This window comes from Pan troglodytes, chromosome 10 (genome assembly GCF_028858775.2).
Source record: "Pan troglodytes isolate AG18354 chromosome 10, NHGRI_mPanTro3-v2.0_pri, whole genome shotgun sequence".
NCBI lineage: Eukaryota > Metazoa > Chordata > Mammalia > Primates > Hominidae > Pan > Pan troglodytes.
The window spans coordinates 69,156,624-69,177,057 of NC_072408.2; the positions used below are offsets into that span (position 1 = coordinate 69,156,624).

At 40.2% G+C, this 20,434-nt stretch overlaps 1 protein-coding gene across 9 annotated transcripts in view; it reads left to right on the plus strand.

Annotated features, from left to right (window-relative positions):
- The window catches only part of ITPR2 (inositol 1,4,5-trisphosphate receptor type 2), a 499,386-nt gene that overhangs the window by 447,848 nt on the left and 31,104 nt on the right, over window positions 1-20,434 (plus strand). For all 9 annotated transcript variants that reach the window (XR_010148345.1, XM_063786880.1, XM_016923764.4 and 6 more), the window contains one exon: window positions 1,136-1,296. Coding sequence is in view for 8 of the 9 variants with exons in the window: in XM_063786880.1 (XP_063642950.1) it covers window positions 1,136-1,296 (161 nt within the window). In the remaining variant the exon portion in view is untranslated. The remainder of the gene's footprint in view (window positions 1-1,135; window positions 1,297-20,434) is intronic.

Consider the following 20,434-nt stretch of genomic DNA (forward strand, 5'->3'; position numbering starts at 1 on the left):
ACAGATTTTTTACTTATTGCGCTTTATATCTTATTATTTAAAAAAAGGTCTTCAGGCTGGGCAACATTGTGAAGCTCCATCTCTACAGAGAAAAAAAAAAAGATACAAAAATTAGCCGGGCATGGTGGTGCATGCCTGTAGTCCCAGGTACTTAGGAGGCTGAAGTAGGAGGATCAATTGAACCTGGGAGGTTGAGTCTGCACTGAGCCACTGCACTCCAGCCTGGGAAACAGAGTGAGACTCTGTCTCAAATAAATAAATAAATAAAAGGGTCTTCTACATCCCTGAGTGAACTTACAAAAAATGCTTAGAGAAAGAATAGCCAGGGTTGGATTTCAGTTTCCTGGTTTCTTCTTCAGTATCTGAGCTGTAACAACCTAACTGAATCCCAACATCCCACTTCACTTGGCACTCAAATTCATGTTTCCATAGATGTTTTTCTTCATCTCTATTCATTTCTTTTCATCTATTCTCTAACTTTGAGAGAAAAGAATTTTATTATCTAGATGCTTTCTTTACTGTACTTCCAAAGGCTTAAAAATGTGCCCTGGAAATGGAACAGATCACCCCCTGCCCAAAATGCCTGGAACACGGTACCCTAGAGGGCTGGCATAGTCTGAGCACTCGCTGTCCTTAGCGTGTGGACGGCCATCTTCTTTGTGTTCCTTTCACTGATTCCAAGTGGTTTTGAACAGATGACTGTCTCAATTCTTTCCCTCTTTTAATCCAAGTTTCTGGGTAAAATGACATTTTTTTTTCTGTCCTGATTAGCAAGCATACCTTTTCTTGCATGATCATTCTTACCTCTTTTTCTCAGACTTGTGGTACAGTTTAATTTGAAAATTTTGATATGGCTGTATTTAAAATTATCTGCAACTTTTTCATCTATTATAGGACTGTGCATTTCCAAGGATCCATGGGGAAAAATAAATGTTAGTTGGGAAAAAATCTATAAACGATGGCCTCTTTTCTGGAGGTCTTGTGTACTGTGTTGTTTTTAATCATAACATTTTAAATTGGCACACTCTTACTGAAAGCATTTTTTCACAATAATTATTGTGTTTTGTTTTTATGCTAAGAAGCAAGTACTGATTAAATGATGAATTACATGTATTGTGTTGCCTGTGTTTTTCAGGACTCGAGAGAGACAAGTTTGATAATAAAACGGTTTCATTTGAGGAGCACATTAAGTCAGAACACAATATGTGGCATTATTTATACTTCATAGTCCTGGTGAAAGTTAAAGACCCAACAGAATACACTGGACCTGAAAGTTATGTGGCTCAAATGATTGTGGTGAGTGACCAGAAGGTTTTAATTTGTGACTATATTGTATCTTTTAGGCTTTCATCTTCTCTACCCTACCATCCTCCCAAAATATGAAGATTGTAGCAATCATTTTTGTTAACATTTAAATAGGCCTGTCAATCACTGAAGAACATCTACACTGACTAAGTCATTGGTTCCCAGTAGACTCCTTGGTTATTCAAACCAAACTTGAGTCTCCAGTGCACAGATGATATTTCCTGGATTCTCTTCGCAATGACTAGCACCATCTCAGTGATGTTCATCACCTTCTGACATCATACCTTTTATCATTGCTGATGTCCCACTTCCTGAAATCTGGAACTTTCCCATTGTTAAATATGAACAGAAGATTCATAACTTAAGGAATCCCTTGAATTTCCAAAATCAAGAGTTTAAGAAATTGAATTGTGTTTGGGGATAGTATGATGTTCAGTCCTAATGGGACAGCACTGATTTTCCATCAACACGTACTTCGGATTGATTTACCAATGTTGCTGATGAATTTGCACTGATCCTGCCACATCTAGTTGCTTATAACTCCTCAGCAAGATTAGGACAGAGGATGTGGTTGTCCATGATTTGAAGTTTCTTCTGTCTCATAGAAAATTAAAACAAATTGGCCCGAAAGGGAAATTAAAGTTACAACTTCAGTGTATACGTATACACATTTAGTGAGTATCGTTACATCTGGTATAAATGTTTGCATTTTTATAATTAAATATAGCTATAGATTGGATATTCCCCCCACCCCCCCAAAAAAATCTAACAAAATTGTGTTCACCATTTGAGAAAGAGGCCTTAGATGACTCATGATCCTCCTTGCTACTTGGTCCTAAGGAAAACACTTAATAAGCACCAATGTTTGCACCAATGCTGAAGTGTCAGCAAACTTATCATCTGCTTAGGAAGAGACTGTAGTTAGGGAGCAACCAAAGAACATTTTTGGAGGATAACATATTAATAATTATAAGTTCATATAGTCATAGTTTACCTTACCTGTCAATATTTATGTGTCACAAGAGAGCTACATGTAAATTGGATTTTTATATTTCAGCATTTTTCATGCTTTGTTATTAATGACTTGCATTCTACTCTAAGTTGTTTTCTCTGCATTCTTCATTTGACAATGGACAGAACCTAACATTGTTTGTCTTCTCCACTTTTGTCTTTCTGCCTCCTCCTCCTTTTAAATCAGAGGAAAAAGGTAATCATTTTAAGGATATATATTCATAGTCATCATTTATACTTTCTTGATCTCATTTGTGAAAAACATTTTGTTTCTGCTTGCTGAGGGTAAAAACATGTAAAACATTGTATTTAAAATGGGACCTCACATCGCTGTCTTTTTTCAAAGTTTGAGTAAGTTTCATCAATATACATTTATTAGACTCCTGTTATATGCCTTGGATGAATAGGTGTTTGGGTATACTATACACTAAAGAGTATGATATATTTCCCCTCTGCCAAGGAACATAGAGCTTAGTAAGAGGAAGGGAGGAATAACAAACCCAAAGTAGAATATGCCAGGTTCTGCAAGAGAAGTCCAAATGAAAACCTGTGAAGGCTTCAAGATGGAGAGTGGCATCCAATGAGAGCAGATGAAAGGAATTGATGGGGGGTGGGGTGGCAATATGCCCGAGAGAGGAGGATTTCTGTAGATGGGGAGTGTCTGTCTACAAGAGGGAGTAGCCTGAATAAAAGCATAAACATGAGACACTTGGACACTCAGGGGATCGTGAGTTGCCTAGTTTCACTGGCACATGGTCCACTTATAGGGAAACTCTGAGAGATCTGACAGGAACTGTAGATTGGAACTTTGAATAAAAAAGGTAGGCATTTGGATGTTATTTCATCAACAAGGGGAAACCTCTAAAGGTTATAACTAAGGGAATAATGTGACCTAGGCCAAAAGGCAGGCAGCAGTGTGCAGGCTGGTTTGGGGAGGAGAAAGGAAGTTAAAGATGGAATTTGGCAGCAGATGAGATTAGGGGTGAGGATATGTGAGGGGCAGGGGAAGTCGAAGAGAGCAAGATGAGCCTGAGATGCCAGCCAGTGTGTGCGTGGTCATTGGGAGAAAGGCAGTGGGTCATTTCAGAAGGTATCTTTGTTAGGGAGGCAAGCTGGTCAGAGAAGAATTCTTGTTGATTTTGAGGTGAGACTGGAGGCCAGGAGTCATGGGTAGGAGGAGCAGTGTTGGGGCAACAGCTTGAGCCTTGGAGCCAGGAGTATCAAACCATTGCTCTGTCACTTATCTGCTGGGTGGTCTTGGATTTCATGGATGAGTCTTGAAAGCTGCCTGAGCTTCTGCCTCCTCATCTAAATGGAGGAACTGCTGCATTGCCCACAGGAGGGTTGTGCACTCAGTGAGATGATGTGTAGAAAGTGCCTCATAGAGTGCAGAGACTCTCTCTGTAAATGACAGTTCTCACTGTGACAGTTCACATAGAATGACCATGGAAGCTGTCAGATTAGAGAATGGTGGGGAAAGGGAAAGAGTATAAAGACAGAAGAGAAAACTTGAGACAGAACCCAGGGGATCCCCCATTCAGGAAAAAGAAGAAAGACAAGTAAAGAAGCAAGAAAGGAGACAATAAAGAAGGCATAAGGAGAACCAGGAACAGGAGTATATCTAAAGCCAAGAGTTGAGGATTTCAGTGTCAGAGTCCAACAGCATCAATTGCTGCAAAGAGGCCAGAAAGAAGAAACAGGTCAAAGCCTTTGGATTTTATGACCTAGAAATCACTGGGTGACTTTTTTACCTTAAGAGAAGACTGCTGTGAAAATGTTGACCCATCTCTGGCCTTAACATTAAAAGCAGCATTTTACCAGGCACTTGTACTTGAATTTTTAAGTATCCAAGTACTTATCCATGTTTCTGCCCAGCCTCTTCTGTCAGAGCTTTCTCCAGAGCCATGACAAGAGGGATAAGAGCTCCCAAGCTTATTCCAACATGAAACGTTTCATTTTCATCCAAGCAGTGCACATCCAAGAGAACAAGCTCCATTCCTGAATTTTAATGGCCAGGAGAAGGAAGAGTGATACTAACTTAGGTCTGATGGAAATGAAAAGTTGTTTGCATGGAAGGTTACTTATGGAAATAGCCTCTTTGGAAAACATCTAAAAATCTGTAGCTAAAAAACCCATTTCAGAAAATCTGTTACTCCAAGCTCTATGGAGATGATGGCCTTCTGACTATCCTCCTAGAGAGAGAGAAGATTTTGTAGCACGTGGAAAGTTGAAGCACATCTACAGTTCAGTTCAAAGACTGTTCTTTCTCTTCTCTTTCTCTGCTCCTGAGGTAGCTACTCTTCAAACTTTGGTAGGAAATCTTCCAGACATTTTCTGCCACTCTTATTTTTGTTCTTTAAAAATAGGTTCACTTAACAAGTTGATTTAGGTGCTTATCAATAGGGCTTTGGAAGAAGTTTCAAATTCTTTATAATTGATGTTGCTTTTACTTTCATGGATTTATGCAAAGGAAAATGTGAAAAGTCCTTCCTCATATTAGTTCACAAAACAACTCATCTGAACCCTGCTACACTGTTTATGTAAATCTGATTTGTACCTTGGGACCCTTAGAAAATGCCTCCTACCTTTTGGAGAAATGGGAAAAACAAGAATAGAGGTTGGGCGTGGTGGCTCACGCCTGTAATCCCAGCACTTTGGGAGACTGAGGCGGGAAGATCATGAGGTCAGGAGATTGAGACCATCCTGGCTAATGCGGTGAAACCCCATCTCTATTAAAAATACCAAAAAAAAAAAAAAAAATTAGCCAGGCGTGGTGGTGGGCACATGTAGTCCCAGCTACTCGGGAGGCTGAGGCAGGAGAATGGTGTGAACCTGGGAGGTGGAGCTTGTAGTGAGCCGAGATCACGCCACTGCACTCCAGCCTGGGCAACAGAGCAAGACTCCATCTCAAAAAAACAAACAAACAAACAAACAAAAAAACATAGAATAAGTTCTGGGAATGTTCCTCCCTCTGTATATTTTTTCACCTCCAATGCTTCAGCTTTGTTACCATGTCAGTAAGGAATATTTATACTAATATCCATTAAAGCACTGTGTTAGTCTGTTTTGCATTGCTGTAAAGGAATACCTAAGGCTGGGTAATTTACAAAGAAAAGAGGTTTATTTGGCTCACAGTTCTGCAGGCTGTACAAACATGGAACTGGCATCTGCTCAGCTTCTGGTGAGGCCTCAGGAAGCTTTCACTCATGGCAGAAGGTGAAGTGGGAGTAGGTGTGTCACATGCAAGAGAGAGAACGAGAGAGAGGGGAGGGAAGTCTTTAACAACTAAGTCTAGAGTGAACTAATAGAGTGAGAAATCACTCCTTACTGTAGGGAGGGTACCAAACCATTCATAAAAGATCTGCCCCCATGACCCAAAAGCCTCCCACTAAGCCCCACCTCCAACACCAGGGATCAAATTTCAACATGAGGTTTGGAGGAGACAAACCATATCCAAGCCATAGCACCTCAGTTTCTTCATTTGTAAAATTCAGATAATAGAGAATATTGTATCTATTGATGACATTTTAATATGAAGTTTGGAGGGGACAGATATCCATACTATATCAAACATACATTGTAAATAAAGTAATACATTGCTTCTAAGGGTTAGAATCGCAGGAAACACATATGTGTCTTTGTATCCATCCAATAATAGGATCGGGGTCTGAAATAGTAATCAAAACTTAAAACTTTCTTACCTCTGCCTTCAAATTCTTTTTTTTGTGTGTGTGTGTGTGACAAATTCTTGCTCTTTTGCTCAGGCTGGAGTGCAGTGGCACAATCTTGGCTCACTGCAACCTCTGCCTCCCAGGTTCAAGAGATCCTCCTGCCTTAGCCTCCCAAGTAGCTGGGACTACAGTCATGCACCACCACACCTTGCTAATTTTTGTATTTTTAGTGGAGACAGGGTTTTACCACATTGGCCAGGCTGGTCTCAAACTCCTGACCTCAAGTGATCCACCTGCTTCGATCTCCCAAAGTGCTAGGATTACAGGTGTGAGCCACAGCACCCAGCCTTACCTTCAAATTCTAAACCAAGCTATTTAAATAGCCAAACAATAGTTTGATTGTTTGAATTAACATGGAGCATCTTCTGGGATATTGTTCAGGGAAATGTGAGTAGGTCAAGGTATTTTGGGGATGTATTTTCTTGTCAAGTAAACCCTCATGTTTGATAAAGTAAATGATATTTTGAGCTAGTGTTTGCTGGGAACAGAAAGTAAGAAGGGAAAAGGAGGGACCATACAGGAAAGTAAAAATAATAAAAGAAAATTTAGAAAACTAGAGGAAAAGGTATGAAAGGATAAATCCTCCATCCCATACTGATAATGGCCTTTGAGCATCACTAAGCCCCTTTGCTTCTCCCATTAAGCAAAGGATGATGACTGAGGAGGAACAAACAAAAATAGACATCATTAGAAAAAATACCCAAGACTTTTAGATGTTTCTCTAACATTTTGGGGTCATTTTCAGATTACCAGTGTTCATTTGCTGAGGTATATTAACGGAGATTTATACTTAATTTGAAAAATAGCAGGATCCAAACCAGAGGTCTGTATAAGAGCAGGTGGCATGCGTATCTGGAGAGCTGCTGCCTCCACAAGTATTCTGACAGCACTGGGCTGCTAGTGAGACCTGGCTGGCCACCCTCCCCATGTCATGGCCATGGGTTTTCGGGAACCGTTTCCTCCTTTTACTGCGTCACAGTTGCAAACTCTTCTATTTATTTTTCTCTTGATTAACAACTGCACTCTGACATTGCAGCAGTGTTGATGAAGACAATTTAACTCTTGTTTTTGTTAACATAATAATTGTCTGTCGTAACCAAAATATAAGTTTCTTGAAAGCTATAATCAGGTATAGAGAAAATCTTTGTTATGCACAATACCAGGGCAGGTAATATCTGTAATATGTATTAACAGCAATTCACTAAACATTGAATGTCTCTGTATGCTGGCACCTGTGCTAAAGATTTGCTGTATAAAGATAAATGGGAAATTGCCTCTTCTCCCACGAAACTCAAAACATTTATTGAATGAATAAATAATAGGTGAATTAATAAATGAATGGTTTCTTTTTAGCCCTCTGGGAGTTGGACATAATTTACAGAAAGATATACCAAGATAGATGTGAGACATTGCAACACAAATTTCTCACTAGTCAAATGCTATCTGTCCCTTCTTTTGAAAACTGAAGGATAAAGATACAGCAGGAAGGGTCCCTTGACCCAAATCGGAGGGCTGATTTGAAAGATGAGGCTGTAGGCACATTAATCCGTCTGTGGCCTCTCTCATCGTGTCTCTCCAACCCAGCCTCTCCCTCCCACAGGAGTAGGCCTTCCCCTGCTCTCCTAGCAGAGGGGTGGGGATGCACACTGGTGGGGTTTTCAGCATAACTCACCCTTAAGAATGAATTCTTCCTTGCCATGATCTGTTAAGACCTTAAAAAGAAAGGTCATACTTTAATGAGATAGGAAATAAACCTACCCATCTAGTCACCCAGTACTTTAGCCACATAAGGAGGGGAAAGAACTAGCAATTTCCCAAATGTTGTTTTCTGAGTCTGGAAATCAAAATCAGTCTTGTTTAGTTAAAACGTATTTTTGAGCAGTAACTGTTGGAGGGGAGATGTTTGGGCTCATGAAAGCCATCGAGTCTTCTAAGATTTCTATGCACCCCTCCTGCTTTAGCACCACTGGCCAACTTAATTTCTGCATTATTGTTATGTGTCATAATTATGGAATTATATGTTCTGTTCTATTACTTCTAATTTACACTAATTTTGTAATTGGATCTCATTAAGCCAATTATGTAACTGCTTAATCTTTAACTAAACACTATTTTAAAGACTTCAGAACTTAATTTTAAATGTTTACATTTCAAGGAAAGCCAAGGGGGTCTTTGCAGCTCAGAATGCACAATTAAAAAGTAAATTTGAGCATTCAAGGAGATACCACCCTCACTTCCCACATTTTAAGTCCAGACATGTGTCTGTAATTTAAGAGGGATCTTTTAAAATGCCCCTCTCTGGATTTTTATTGTCACTATGGGATCTGTCCCCTATGTTATTCTCATTTTCTCTTTAGTATTCATGTGTAAGATCCATGAATTACCTCACTTTTGCACAGATGTTAACATCTTTCTATTCCTCTTATTAGTTTGTGAAACAGAGACAGAAGTAATAGGTACTTAACAGTGTGGCTGAATGCTGTCTTCTTCATCTTAAGGATTCTGGTCCAGTGCTTAGGTTGTTAGACTTTGGTGCTGGAAGTGAGGATAAAAGGATTTGGACCAACTAGTGTTTAAATGATTTTCATGGGTAGAATTGCCATGGAGAATAAGAATGAGGGAAGGCAGGTAAGACACTGAAACTGAGATGTTCTAGGTTACTTCCTGAATTGATCAGAAACTGTAGATCTGCTAGTGTTCGGGTGATTGGCCACAGAGTTACAGAACACAAGTGGCTTTTGTTAGCTTTTCTAATCAGTGTTTAAGGAGAAGTTCCATGTGAAGGAACAAACCTGAGCATATGAATCTGAAGTTTGATTTCTTAGGATTTCCATTTACAAGATTAGTGACTTTACTTATCTCCTCTGTACTTCAATGTACCCATTGATAAAATATGTATAATGGGCCAGTTAGAACTCAAAATAGAAGCCAACTGAAGTGAGCTAGGACTCTGGAGGCCTCTGGCTATATCAGGCATTAACCCTTCAGTTGTTGGATCATGCAGAGGAGGCGTGGTGGGGATCCCAGAGGCAGACTAGGGCAGATAAATCTGCAGGGGTATAGGGGGAGGGCGTATTTGGAGGGCTTATGAGAGGGGCTTACTTGACAATCAGGAGATATTGCAGTACAGCCATATCTTTGCATACCAGCTAAATATTGGTACTGGGTATAACTACACTTTTTTTGCAGAGCTGCTATGAGGATTCAATAAAATCATGCCACTAACAACACTACAACTAATATAACTGACATGGATAAGTATTGACTGTGGATAGTAGCCACTAATCATGCCACTAACAACACTACCGCTAATATAACTGACATGGGTAAGTGTTGACTACTTATCCAGCTGACATTAGATAAGTGCCTGTGCTATGCTAAGTGCTTTACATGCATGATCTCCTTTAAAGCCTCGTGACAACTCTAGGAGGCAGATCCTATTGTTCTTATTATCCCCATTGTACACATGAGGAAACTGAGGCTCCAAGAGGATTGGTAGCTTGCCCAAAGTGGCACAGCTTGCACAAACGGATGCCATGCCCATAATGTGCCAGGTGCATGCAAGTGGTCAATAAATGCCTATTAGTATTCGATCCCATACAATGTGTAAAGCTAGAAGTTGTGATTCCTTTGGGAACAAGCAAGGCCAGCTGTACCCAACCCTCTCGGCAGCGCACATGGCACTTTACAGAAGGACTATAAAAATTCAGTCCACAGGGCAGGGAGTAGACCTGGCTAGGAGACAGGAAGTCAGATGACAATCCTACAATGGCAGGAAGGCCTGAGAGGAATTCAAATAGGAAAAAAAGAGAACTCGTTCAGAGCTGGTTGGCAACTGCATACTTCCTACAAAGATTAGAAGTATTACAATTACAATTATTACAATTGCAGGCAAGAAAGAAAAAGAGGCTGCAGGATGTTTCAATTTAATTTGACGAGTATTTACTGAGGAGAACTATGCATGAGGCACTGATAAGAATAAGAATAAAATATCACTGCCCTCCCAGGACCACACTATAACTAGAAGGACAGCTTTATTCACCAGAAATGACTGTGCAAATCAGAACGAACTCTGGTACAGACATTCAGCGGCCAGAGAAACCTTAAGTCAAATCGCACCCCTGCACCCCTGCTTAAAACCTGTCCATGGCACTTAGATTAAAATCCAGAATCCTTCACAGACTGCTTATATAGTCTGGCCCCATTCTATATTACCAGTCTCATTTCATCCCACATCCCTTAGCCAACAACAGTCCAGCCACATCGGCCCTTCTTTTCTCAAAAATGCCATGCTTTTCCCTGATGGGAGCCTCGCCCCACGTGTGCCTTCTGCTTGCGGTCATGGTCCTCTGGCTCTTTGCAGTCATGGTCCTCTGGCTCTTTGCATGTCTGTGCCTTCCCTGACATCCCCATTCCCGTTACTTCCTAGCCCACCACCCTTTATTTCCTTTAGCTTTATATTGATCTGACCTTAAATTGTTTTTATATTTATTGGAGTGTTTATTCTTCATCAGTACCATATGCACCCCATTAAGGCATTTACACTTCTGCTTTGTTCTCTTCTGTATTCCCAGCACCTAAATTAATGCCCAGTATATAGTAGGCACTCAGCATAAATTCGTTGAACAAAATAAATAAGATATAGAGCCACTGGAGCACAGAAGACAGGTTCTTTCTGGCCGAAGGCACTAAGGACAGTTTCACCGAGAAGATTTTGAGGAGAGTCCAGCTAAAAATGAGGAGGATTTTGATAGAAGGATGGAGGGGAATATGTTCCAGGCAAAGTGTGTATCTTAAAAGAAAAGTGTGAGAACAAGAAAGGAAACGAATTAAGGATATGATATGTGTTAGCAACTTTGCGTGTTATCTTATTTATACCCATTTTATGTGAATTGAGGCTCAGAAAAATGTTAGTCATCCCAGGTGCTCTGTAAATAAGTACTTGAACTAGGATGCAAATCCAGATTTTCCTGGGACCAATGTCTATGATTTTACCTTTAGCTATGCCTTCTTCTAGTGAATAATCAGGTAAAATTTGACAAAGGCTAAATATATGTAAATCAAGTATTGGAGAACAGGTAGGGAAAACCTCAAAACCAAAAGCCAAAAGACATCCTTTAGAAGGAAGAAAGCTGTTTCTGTTTCTCCAATATTTTTAGGAGTTAGAATTTTTAATCTCTAAGCTGCATTCATGGAGGTGTGATCTAAAATGCCTTGAAAATGCAGGACAATGAATCATTTTTTATTTTTTAAAGATGTGTTTATTCAACAAATGCAGATTGAGTGTTATTGTGTTCGAGGTGCTAGGCTTGGTTTAGAGATGCAGAGTTGAGGCAGATTCTCTAACTTCCCTTGGGAAGCTTTGGTAAAATAAAGGAAATAGATAAAGGAGTGATGATAACACACGGCAGCAGTGGAGTCTGCCAGAGCCTAGGGCCTGGGAAGGGAGGCTTCATGGAGGTCATGCCTGGATGCTTGAGGCTGATCAGGTAAATGAAGATGGAACACGTAGAGAGGGAGCAGGTAGGTATGTCTAGAAAAACAGTGAGGACATTTGGGAGGGCAGGAGGCTAAAGTAGTAACCAGGAGCCAGGTTGCAAAGGGCCTTGTGTGCTTATAAATTTTTACTTTATCCTGGGCCGGGCATGGTGGCTCACGCCTGTAATCCCAGCACTTTGGGAGGCTGGGACAGGTGGATCACCTGAGGTCAGGAGTTGGAGACCAACCTGATCAACATGGTGAAACCCTGTCTCTATTAAAAATACAAAAATTAGCTGGGCATGGTTGCACACTCCTGTAGTCCCAGCTACTAAGGAGGCTGAGGCAGGAGGATTGCCTGAGACCAGGAAGTGGAGGTTGCAGTCAGCCACTGTACTCACGCCTGCGTGACCAAGTGAGACTTAGTCAAGAAAAAGAAAGAGAGAGAAAGAGAAAGAAAGGAAAGAAAGAAAGAAAGAAAAAAAAAGAAAGAATTGATTTACTTTATCCTGAAAGTTAAGGGAAGCCCTGCAGAGATATTAAACCAAAGAGACAGGAGCAGATTTACATTTTAGAAAGCATGCTCTATAGCAGTATACGAAATGGATTCAAGGGGGCCATCCTGGAAGAAAAAAAAATAAACAGGCAGAAAGATTTTATTACCCAGCAACAATAATGAGATCTGGTACTAAGGAAATGCCACTGGAAATTGAAAAGAAATGATGGCTATGAAAAAATTAAGGTAGAAGTTTTAATGAAGGTAAGGGGAAGACTGTTTAGGTCCCTGACCTCAGAGAGTCAGGGGAGGGAGGGTTGAGCACTGGGGAGAGGGAAAGGGTTCCACAGGAATAAGTTGAGGAGATGTGATCATCTCAATTTGGCTTATAGTGCCTAAGTGCATATGTGGACTTGGACATTTTCAAGGCATTTTCATTTTCGAGATATTTTAGATGATACCTCCACAATTGTAAGTTAGAAATTAAGAATTCTAATACGAAACTGAGTATATAGGTCTGTAATTCGGATGAGACATCTAAAATGGACAATCTACTAAAAAAAGGTTAACTACCACAAGGATAAGATTTTAGTGTCTTTTTTGAGACCGGGTCTCGCCTTGTTGCTCAGACATGATCCTGGCTCACTGCAGCATCGGCCTCCCAAGGCTCAGGTGATCCTCCTGCCTCAGTGCCCCCAAGTAGCTGGGACTACAGGCACAGGCCACCATGCCTGGCTAATTTTTCTATTTTTAGTTGAGGCGGGGTTTTTCCATGTTGCCCAGGCTGGTCTCGAGCTCCTGAGCTCAAGTGATCTGCCCACATTGGCCTTCCAAAGTGCTGCCAGATTTTATTTTATGCACTAGGGCATCCCAGGAGAATAGAAAGTGCCTGGTATATATTAGATACTCAGTAAAGATTTCTTAAATGATCACAAAGATTTGTAAGTTGCTGGAGTATACTTGATAGCTGAAATCACAGATTTAGATAAGGCTATGCAAAGGAAACTATATAGACTGAGAAATTCAGAAAAAGAAATTCCCTCAGACTTGGAATAGCACAGACCTATCCCTGTTATTTAATAATAATGATGATAATAATGTCAAAAGTCTACTACTCAGATTTTACTCATCAAAAAGTAGAACCAGGAGAAAAACAGTTTTCATAGTGGGGCTCTGAAAGAGGATGTTGACTTTTCATTAGCCAGTGAACCTAGAGGTGGTGTGGTCAGTTTGTGGATATCATGTGATCTGACATTGATTACATTTTAGTATGAAATTATGCTGCAAACCCAAATGTTTAGAGCAAAGCAACTTGGACATGTTCAGTATATGGAAGCTTTTTTGAAATGATAACCCATCCTAAGTCATTTATTTTAGACTTATGAAGGGATGTTCACTTCTCTGATTCTCATAACCTTAATAAAAAGATTTCCTCCTGCTGTGCTGAAGAAAATTCTTGTTTCCCAGTTCTAGTCATTATGGTAAGATCTTGTTCAATTCTCAGTTGGCTTTCTGGAATAATAATGTCCACATTGTTAGGACTGATACATTTTACTTAGAAACTCTGGCTTTCTTCCAGGGAGTAACAGATGCCATCAAAATGTAAGTTGTGGGAATAAGAACTATATACTGTAAAGCCACACGAATTCTGTCTAATGGTTTTTAATAGGCTAGCATAGCCCATGCCATATTGTAAGTAATTAGTTAAGATGGCAATTAAGCTGAAATACTACTCTTGTTTTAGATAAGGTTATCAGGCAACCGCATGTCCATAGGATTTGGGACTAATTTTATCTAAGGGAATTTCTGAAAAATAATTGCTGAATTTTACAAAAGTGATTCAGCACTTGGATTTCAGAGATTAGTCATTTAATATCAGGTTAGTGGAGTCAGCTACTTTGATGGGATTTAGAGATCAAGATGTTTTGGAAATAATAGCATCTGAGGTAAGTTACCACAGCTCTCTGAGTATGTTTTCTCCTCTGTAAGTGGGGATAATACTCCCCTTTACTAGGATTCCTGTGTGGATTAAACACAATCACATCTATCCTAGCACCTAACATGGTGTCTGGCTCACAGTTACTGTTCAACAGATGTTTAATCTCCCACATCTACTTAAAATATTTGGCTAAATAAATAATATGGCTAACTTTAAATACTATTTTGTGGATTCAAAACATTCTTAAACCATTCAATGTTCAAAGTCTTCACTGATTCTACATAGTGTTTCTTTTATAGGTTAGGCAAAGGTCAACTTCCATATGTTCAATAAATACATAGCACCTATAATGTCCTAGATGCTGCGCCCACATCTGGAAAGGGACGCAGAGGAGATAAAGACAGCCATGGCCTGTTGCACAGTTACCTGTTTAGAGCTGAAGGCAGATCCTAGACAAGTAACCACAGGTTTTACATAGCTAAATAGTGAGTATTACCATCAAGTGAAGGTCAGGCAGAGGGGCTTCCTATATTGTTGTCTGACACAAACCTGTTTGGCATTTGTTCCTTTGTCTAACCAAAAGTTGGGAGCTTCCATAAATATTTGCATTGCTGGAACCATTGAATCCATTTGAGTTTACAAGTGATGTTAAGACAGATCTTACCACAAAGAGGTGTGGTATGACACCATCTGGAGTGCCCCAGAGAGGACATGAGGACAGACATACTGTGAACAGGAGTGGTAGGAGCTAATTCTGAGTCAGAACCCAAATTACATAAGAAGAAATGTCATCTAGTTTACTTCTATCCTTACCCTGGGAGGCTAGGGGCAAGCTCTGCCTGCTTCTAGGTTATATCATGAAAGCAACAAAGGATGTTTATTTCATTTTCCAAAGAATACATTTTGGGCTCCTTCAAGTGAAGAACTTGAGGCATTTTTCACACATGTAATCAGCTTTTTCATTTTTTCCAACATTTGAAAAAGTTCCAGTATAAAGCACATATTTTTTGCTTTAGAAATAATATTCTGGTCTGTGTCCATACCACTCTGAATGCAACCGATCTCCTCTGATCTCAGAAGCTAAGCAGAGTTGGGCCTGGTTAGTACTTGGAGAAATAATATTCCGGTCCTCCAAGTTTCCTTCTGAATTGGGGTTCTACTGTGACTGTTAACTCATAAGAAAGATTTCAAGTGTTTTTGCCATTGTGTGAGGTTATTGATAAGCATTCCAAATACAAATGACATAAAAAGCACCAGTTCACCAGAACCTGAAATTCAAAAATGGCCAAATTCAGAGGTGGTTTATTTGCAAACGTACCTGTAACTTTTCAGAGGTAATTACTCAGGGATTTCTTTTGACTCTCTTGGCAACAGGTTGTGATATAAAGGCCCTGGGTCCCGGATGCACTAGGTAGGCCTATGACTTTGAGAAGAGACTTGATTGCCACAGATGTGGATTCTTCATTCATAATGATAATCCAAGTGACTTCCATTATCTCTTCTGTCCTGGTTCTAAAATTCTGATAACTCTAAAATATTTAAAATATTTCTTTACATGAAGTTGTGGGTATATTAATGTTTATTTTATCTTACAAACCAGAAGCAACTGGGACAGGAGTTTTAGAGTGGTCCAGATTTGACTATTTCCATTGTATTCCTTGGGGGGATCATATGTGGATCAGCTTTCCCCGGCTGTTGTCTGGCTGTTAAGTCCTGATGGTATGCAGTACACATGATTACACCCTTGTGCTGCTGCCTTTTCAGTAGGACAACACTGATTATGGACAGACAGTGAATTTTCTTCGAAGACATGGAGCCAGACCCTCTAAGAGAAAATTAAATGGTGATTCTGGCTGGGGTCGGGGGGCAGTGGGAGGGGCGAGGAATTTCCACTGTCTCAGGCTACACCTATGCTGAAGGGCCTGTGAGAATTTCTGTTTCCCAAGCTTAGGACCCAGTACCATTTGGAAGCACTAAACCCAGTTTGAAAATGCCGTTTTAGAAGACAAAGACATACTGCCAACAGATATATAATAAGATAACCCATTTTATTGGGGTGATAAAAGTTATTCTTACTTGAGAGTATCACAGTTGCCTCACTTTATTTTCTGATGTATAACTCACTTGTGTCCAAGAATAAATGAAATAAGAGTCTGGATTGTAGAAAGAGCGTTAATGGAGGGGTGCTGTTGTGTGTTAGACACAGTGCGGTGTGGTGGTTTAGACAGACTCAGGGACTTTGGAAGCCTTGGGCAGGCATTTAACCTCCCTGTGCCTCAGTTTCTTCATCTGTAAAATGCGTAAACATCCCTACATTTAGGATTTCCTAAGGATTAAACAATTTAATGTTTTTGCATTATCTAACAGACAGTACATTTTAAATTAAACTGTAAAATATGTATGAGTGTTAGAATAGCATTTCAGGGCTCAATAAATTATTATTTATTCAACAACTTTTGCTTAGTGCCTACCATGATCTAGGGCAATGGGTAAGATCCTGCAGGAGAGCACAAATAAAGGATGAATAAATTCCCTGCTTCAGGAATCTTGGGCCTAATGAGAAATAATAATATATGGTCATAAAGATGAGTTAATAACAGGCAGCAATATTTGATGAGCTAAGATGAAGAACTGTCCTCTAGCATGGGAAGAGGACCTTGTGTATAAAGGAAATAGGCAGATCTGAGTAATTGAAGCTCAGAGAGTAGGTGAACCCACCTGGATTAGGTTGGAGCTAAAGGGTAACAGGAATTAATTCTCAGGGTAAGGAGTTCCTGTTTGATCCTTCAAACACAGGAGAGGCATTGATGACTTTTATGTAGAGGAATTATGTGATTTTTTTAAAAATCCGATTTTAAGGAAGTATCAAAGAGTCTATAGCAGGATTTCATGAAGGGGCAAGAGTCTGGCAGAAGGAAAATCAGTGACCATCACACTGATGAAAAATGTGATAGAAGGAACTGGAAATAGGAAGGGATGGGTGTGGTGGAAAGAAGATTTGACCAAGAATGACAATCCATAAACCAAGAGGGCTCGGTTCCCGTACACCCAACCCCGTACCTGCCTCTCTCACTAGGCTCAGCCTTCCTGGTCTTCTTTATGAGGCTTTCAATTCTGCCAACCTTGGCTTCTGCTGTTCCCTTCACCTGGAATGCTTATCTTCAGAAAATAAAATCTTCCTTTTGTGGCCAATCCACCTAAAGACCTCAGGCCCTCTATAAGAGCACTTCATCATAGTCTATCCAAAGCATTTACCAGTATCTCAAATTACTTGCCTGTGGAGTTGTTACCTGTTTTTCACTGTCTTTGTTTCCTTGTGAACTGGACTCTTGATGTCTTGGTAACTGTTTCCCCAGTACCTAGAACTATTTCTGAAACCCAAAGGGTCTTAATAAATATTTATTGAGTAAATGAATGAAATAATTGATCTCTAAGGTCCTTTCTAGCACCAGTTTTCTGACTTCCTGATTTTAGGTGAAAGAGAACTTAAGAAAACTGTTTGCTGACAGAGTATTTAGGAGAAGGGGAAAAAGAAGACTAAGGTTTTGAGTTTGGGTGACTTGAAGAATACTTTTAATGACTGAAATATCAGTTTTCATCCTCTCTCCTCAAACATTCAGGCACACTGATTTTGGTTGCCAGCTCATTCCATGTATGGTGTCAATGGGCCATCCAGAGGGCAATGATATCCTGGTCCCTGGAGACAACAAAACTGGGATGTTTCAGGAGAGAAAACAGAATGAAATTGAAAATGGGAGTTTTGGAAATCATACATAAGACTCGTGTTTGGCCGGGCACAGTGGCTCACGCCTGTAATCCCAGCACTTTGGGAGGCCGAGGCGGGCGGGTCACGGGGTCAGGAGTTCGAGACCAGCTTAGCTAACATGGTGAAACCGTGTCTCTACTAAAAACACAAAAATTAGCCGGTGGTGGTGGCAGGCGCCTGTAATCCCAGCTAATGGGGAGGCTGAGGCAGGAGAATCACTTGAACCTGGGAGGCAGAGGTTGCAGTGAGCCAAGATCACACCACTGCACTTCAGCCTGGGCAACAGAGCAAGACTCCATCAAAACAAACAAACAACAAACAACAACAACAACAAAAATAAATTCGTGTTTGCCAACTAGTAGTAACAGACTGATTTATTTGAAACTGTTAGTGGAGCTAGTTATATTTTAGTGAAAATCCCGCATGGGGGAAAATAACCCAAAAGAAAATGGTAAGAGATTTTAGCAGGTAAGTCCATTTTATCATGTAATATTTACATGGATTTGCTCATTGTTTAGGAGAGAGTGGCAGTGGAACTAAAACACTCCCTTCTCATTAGGACCTGGCTGTGGATAAAAATTTCTCCCCAGGTCCATCCCATCTTATGCAGTGACAATGACCTGTAATGCTATCCTGACACCAACTGGTAACATACTGCAGTATAATTCCCGGGCTAACCACCCAGAGTCAGCACAGACCACACAAGTTCCAGGGCATAGTCCTCAAAAAGATGCCCTTACTTCATACGCCAACTGCTTTTTGGGTGACCCCAGGCCACTCATACTTTGGACCAAATAGGTACAAATTCAGGGGTTACCATCATCCCTTCAGTTTGATAATTCACTAGAATGACTCACAGAATTCACAGGAGCACAGTACTTGCCATTACAGTTTTATTATAAAGGACACAGATCAGCAACAGCCAAATGAAGAGACACATGGGGCAAGATCTGAGTGGGTTTTGAACGCAGGGCTTCTGTGCCCTGTCTTTGTGGAATCTGGGTACATCACCCTTCTGGTACGGTGATGTGTTTACCAACCAGGAAGCTCCACTGAGCTTCGATGTCCAAAGTTTTCACAGGGGTTTCATTACGTAGGCATGATTGACCTAATCATCTGCCATATAATTGAGCTCAGTCTCAGCCCCCTTGTACTCTCCAGAGCCGGGCTGACTCAAAGCTCTCTAATCATGCAGTTGGTCTTTCTGGTGACCAGCCTCCCTCCTGCTGAGTCATCCCATCTCTTAGCCTAAACTCAGATGTGATCCAAGGGCTCATGAATAACACAGAAACTTCTGTCACTTGGGAAACTCCAGGGGTTTTAGAATCTCCCTCCCAAGAATCAGGGACAAAACTAGTATAAGTCTTTATTATACATCAGGTGTACTGCATTTTTCTGCACATTCATTTGTTGCTTTTTAATTTAAGCACTAAATTGGAAAGAAATTTTAAATCTTAACTGAAAGTTAGCCCTTCTCATTCCTCTATCCCTCTTATACACGATGTACATTCATTCCATCAAAATATCTCTTCCACATTATTTAATAAAACTGATATTAATCCACTACTTTCTAAAACTTCCATCATTCTAATTCAGATAGCCTTCAACTGTCACCTAGACCATGACAGGTGCCACTAAACTGGTCTTTTTTCTTCCATACTTGCCCCTCTACTGACTATGCCTCAAAGAAAAAAATGAAAAAAATCTAAAACATAAATCAGAATATGTCACCTGCCACCTGCCCCAAACCTTCCACTGGCTTTCTACTCTACATAGAATAAACCCGAACCTTCTTGTCCAGTCCTACAAGCTCTGGCACCTGCTATGCTCTGCCCTTTCCTCCCATTCATAGGCTCCAGCTACATGGACTTTGCTGTTTCCATAATATGCCAAGCTTGTTTCTACCTGAGGGCCTTTGCAAATGTTCTTCTTTCAGCCTGCAGCACTCTACTTGTTCCTTTACATCCTGCACATCTCTCCTTAAATGTCATTAACTCAGAGAGGCTTTCTCTGGTCACCTTTTCTAAAGAGGTCCCCTCTCCCCACTATGTCATTCTTTATCCTCTTACCCTGATTTTTCATTTCCCCAAAACAGCTATCATAATCTGACATCATGTTGCATATTTGTTTTTTATTGTATGTCTCCTTCATTTGAATGTAACTTGCATTAGGGCAACAACTTTGTTTTTTTCATTGTTGTATTATCAGGACTTAGAGCAGTGGCTGGCACATAGTGGGCGCTTAGTAAATATTTGCTGAATGAATAAATGACTGAATAAACAAATGAATGAACAAGAAATAAGTAATGATATATCTTTAGTGACTTAGCCTAGATTCTTAATAATGCAAGTGATAGCTAGAGTAAAAATGTATGGCAGCTGAAAGCACAGGTATTAGACTGTCTCAGTTCACATGCCAGCTTGGCTACTTCCTAGCTGTGTGACCTTGGGGAATTTGCTTAACCTCTCTGAGCCTTATTTTGTCTCTTTAAAAAAAGAAAATATAGTAATATTATCTACCTTTACATTTAAAACTGTATTCAGAGACCTTTTATAAAAAGGAATATACTGTCTCCCAATACCTATAATTCTTCAATCTACACATATTCAATGGAACCTGTGATTAAAGGATCCAACAGATCTAAGATAGACCTTTTAGATATACAAGACTAGATTAGAAACTAAGAAATATAAAAGAGTTTGGCCAAG